At 41.1% G+C, this 2,677-nt stretch overlaps 1 protein-coding gene across 2 annotated transcripts; it reads left to right on the forward strand.

The window, feature by feature from the left end:
• Positions 1–599: 599 nt before the first annotated feature.
• On the forward strand, positions 600–2,453 carry LOC114195565 (protein LIGHT-DEPENDENT SHORT HYPOCOTYLS 5-like). Of its 2 annotated transcripts, XR_003606510.2 has the most exons (3): positions 600–1,467; positions 1,749–1,897; positions 2,037–2,453. XR_003606510.2 is itself a non-coding variant. In XM_028086082.2 (2 exons), exon 1 carries the CDS (start codon positions 807–809, stop codon positions 1,461–1,463), a length of 657 nt encoding a protein of 218 aa, XP_027941883.2. In that variant the 5' UTR covers positions 600–806; the 3' UTR covers positions 1,464–1,467; positions 1,749–2,453. The 2 variants fall into 2 exon arrangements, 1 of the variants encoding a protein (XP_027941883.2); XM_028086082.2 differs by having other exon boundaries at positions 1,749–2,453.
• The last annotated feature ends 224 nt before the right edge of the window (positions 2,454–2,677 follow it).

Here is a 2,677-nt window from a genome sequence, read left to right on the forward strand (position 1 = left end):
GTTAACTTGGTAAAACAATGGGAAAAAGATAACCACCATTTTTTCCCATTGGCTTCCACAATCAGGAAAGAATCTCCTCTCTCTCTCTCTCTCTCTCTATGAAGTTTTCTTTGCTGCTCTTAATTATTTAAATGCAAAAAAGAAAAACAAAAGGGCATTATTGAAGGGTAGACAAGAACTGAATATTCCACACATAAATTTAAAAACCAGAAGAAAACAAATTTAGAAATTAAAAAATAATAATAATAGTATTGTACTAAGGCGTTGGTACTACAGTAGTAGGCTACGGAGAAGATAAAAATTTTGAAAGCAAAAGAAGCAGGGAGAAGTCACGGACCTAAACTACAACAACAACTACTACTACTACTAACATATATTATATACAAAAATGTTTTTTTATTTAATTAATTGGAAAAATTGATTGAAATGAAAAAATAGAGTATCTGAAGATGAAAAATAGAATTGGGCGAAGGTGGTGAATAGTAAAGTGGTCATGTCAAGAGGGGCCACCATGTGAAATTGTGAACACTGTGCAAAACGCTCGCCACCCGCCCCCACCACCATCACTCAACTAAACACCTTCTCCCTCTCATTCATTCAATTCATTCAACCAGCCTTTTTTACGTCCCATCACCCAATCTTTCTTCACACTTCTCTCTCTCCTCATAACACAAATATATTTCTCTTCTCCTCTCTTCCCTTTCTTCTCTTCTCTTCTCCTCTCTTTCCCAACACAAACTTCAAAAGATTCTCCGCTCCCCAATCCAACACCCTGCTTCTGCTTCTTCTGCTTCCTCTTCATCATCATGGACGCTGCACCAGCTGCAGCGCCAACGCCCACAGACGCTACGCCGGAGGGATCAGCACCGCCAGCCCAGGCCGAGGGGTCAGCAGCCCAGGCGGCGCCCAGCCGCTACGAGTCGCAGAAGCGCCGAGACTGGAACACGTTCCTGCAGTACCTGCGGAACCACAAGCCGCCACTGACGTTGGCGCGGTGCAGTGGCGCGCACGTGATCGAGTTTCTCAAGTACCTCGACCAGTTCGGGAAGACTAAGGTGCATATTTCCGGGTGTCCTTATTTCGGACACCCCAACCCTCCGGCCCCTTGCGCCTGCCCTCTCAAACAGGCCTGGGGCAGTCTCGACGCCCTAATTGGAAGACTTCGGGCGGCCTTTGAAGAAAACGGAGGCCGTCCCGAGTCCAATCCCTTCGCCACTCGGGCTGTCCGAATTTATCTCAGAGAGGTAAGGGAAGCCCAGGCCAAAGCCCGTGGAATTCCCTATGAGAAGAAGAAGCGCAAGAGAACCACCACCACTATCTCTTCCGCTGTCACCACCGCCACCGTTTCCACTGTAACCTCTACTTCTTCTAATAACCCTACTAACGGAGCTGGCGTTAGTGTACCTTCTGATGTTCCCACTGCTACTCCTCCTAATGTTACTACTGCTACTACTTCCGTATAGTATAGTATAATTCTCATCATTTTTTTTTCCAATTTATACTGCTATTATTATCTATCTATCTTTATTCTTAAGCAAATTTATTAATTCCGCTTCCGCATTATTATATACATAAATATATTTATTATGCTGATTTACCTATAGTTATCAACGGATACATAGATTAATAGTGTAACCATATATCTGATTCTGTGATTGTACTTTGAAGTGTGGTGTTTGGATACTAGGTTTCTGTTGTACGACGTGAAATGTTTGATTTTCTTTATTGTGTTTCATGAAATGAGGTAGCTCGGTGGACTAGTGGAGGCGTAGATTGAAATGAACACGTTGTTTTGCCTGACACAAGAGTCCAAGGCCTTTCACTTTCGTGTTGAATCCATTCCTCGTTTTCTTATGATGAAGTTTACTGTTGGAGAGAGTGAGGGAGGGAGAGAATCGTATCCCTCTTTATGGGTTTTTCTCTGCATTACATCTATTTGTTTATATATATTCTCACTGGGTGGCGTATATTTCTATGATCTCATTTCATTTCAATTTCCTTGTGACATCTCGGTTTTGTCTTCACCCAAGGTGCAGTTGGAAAACAGTTTGGGGATGAAAGATAGATTGAAATCAAAAGAAGAATCGTACATACACATACACAGTGACTGTATATATATGATTGTGCAGAACAGTGCAGTTTATGGAAGGAAATCAAGAAATCGAGTTTACCCTTCCATTATATATTTACTATGATTTTAGTTTAGTAGACAAATGAATTTAAAAGAAAAAATGAAAAGTTCGTTGATTTTTTTTATCTTTGATCCTTGTCTTGTTTTGGATCTGGTGTTCGTAAGAAGGGCAACAAGAACACACATGGAGTCAAATAAGGTCTAATCCTTCTTTTATATATAGAGAGTAGTTCCCAGCAACACTGTTCATCTGGTCCCCGGTGTTGTATTAGATCTGTTGGGCTCAATCTATACAATGATGCACACGTGCACTTATCATTTACAGCTTTTCTTGCACTTCTGCTCAGGTGCTCCTCTTTGCAGCTTCATCTCAGATTTTCTGTTCTTAGATTTTGTTCTTAAGTTTCACCACTTTGCTTTTTTTTTTTCTTACCATCTTTTCCTTTCTCTGTCGAGGTACCTAGCTATAGGTTATTCCCTTTTCTTTGTTGTGTGCCTTCACCTCTCTCTCTCCCTAATTACTTATCATTCACATTTCTTAATATA

This window comes from Vigna unguiculata, chromosome 8 (assembly GCF_037176805.1).
Source record: "Vigna unguiculata cultivar grain cowpea cultivar isolate G323 ecotype 2 chromosome 8, ASM3717680v1, whole genome shotgun sequence".
NCBI classification, from domain to species: Eukaryota; Viridiplantae; Streptophyta; class Magnoliopsida; order Fabales; family Fabaceae; genus Vigna; species Vigna unguiculata.

What these genes read in the sequence shown, in the direction of transcription:
- LOC114195565 (XM_028086082.2), top strand. Translation starts at nt 807, where the DNA reads ATGGACGCTGCACCAGCTGCAGCGCCAACGCCCACAGACGCTACGCCG.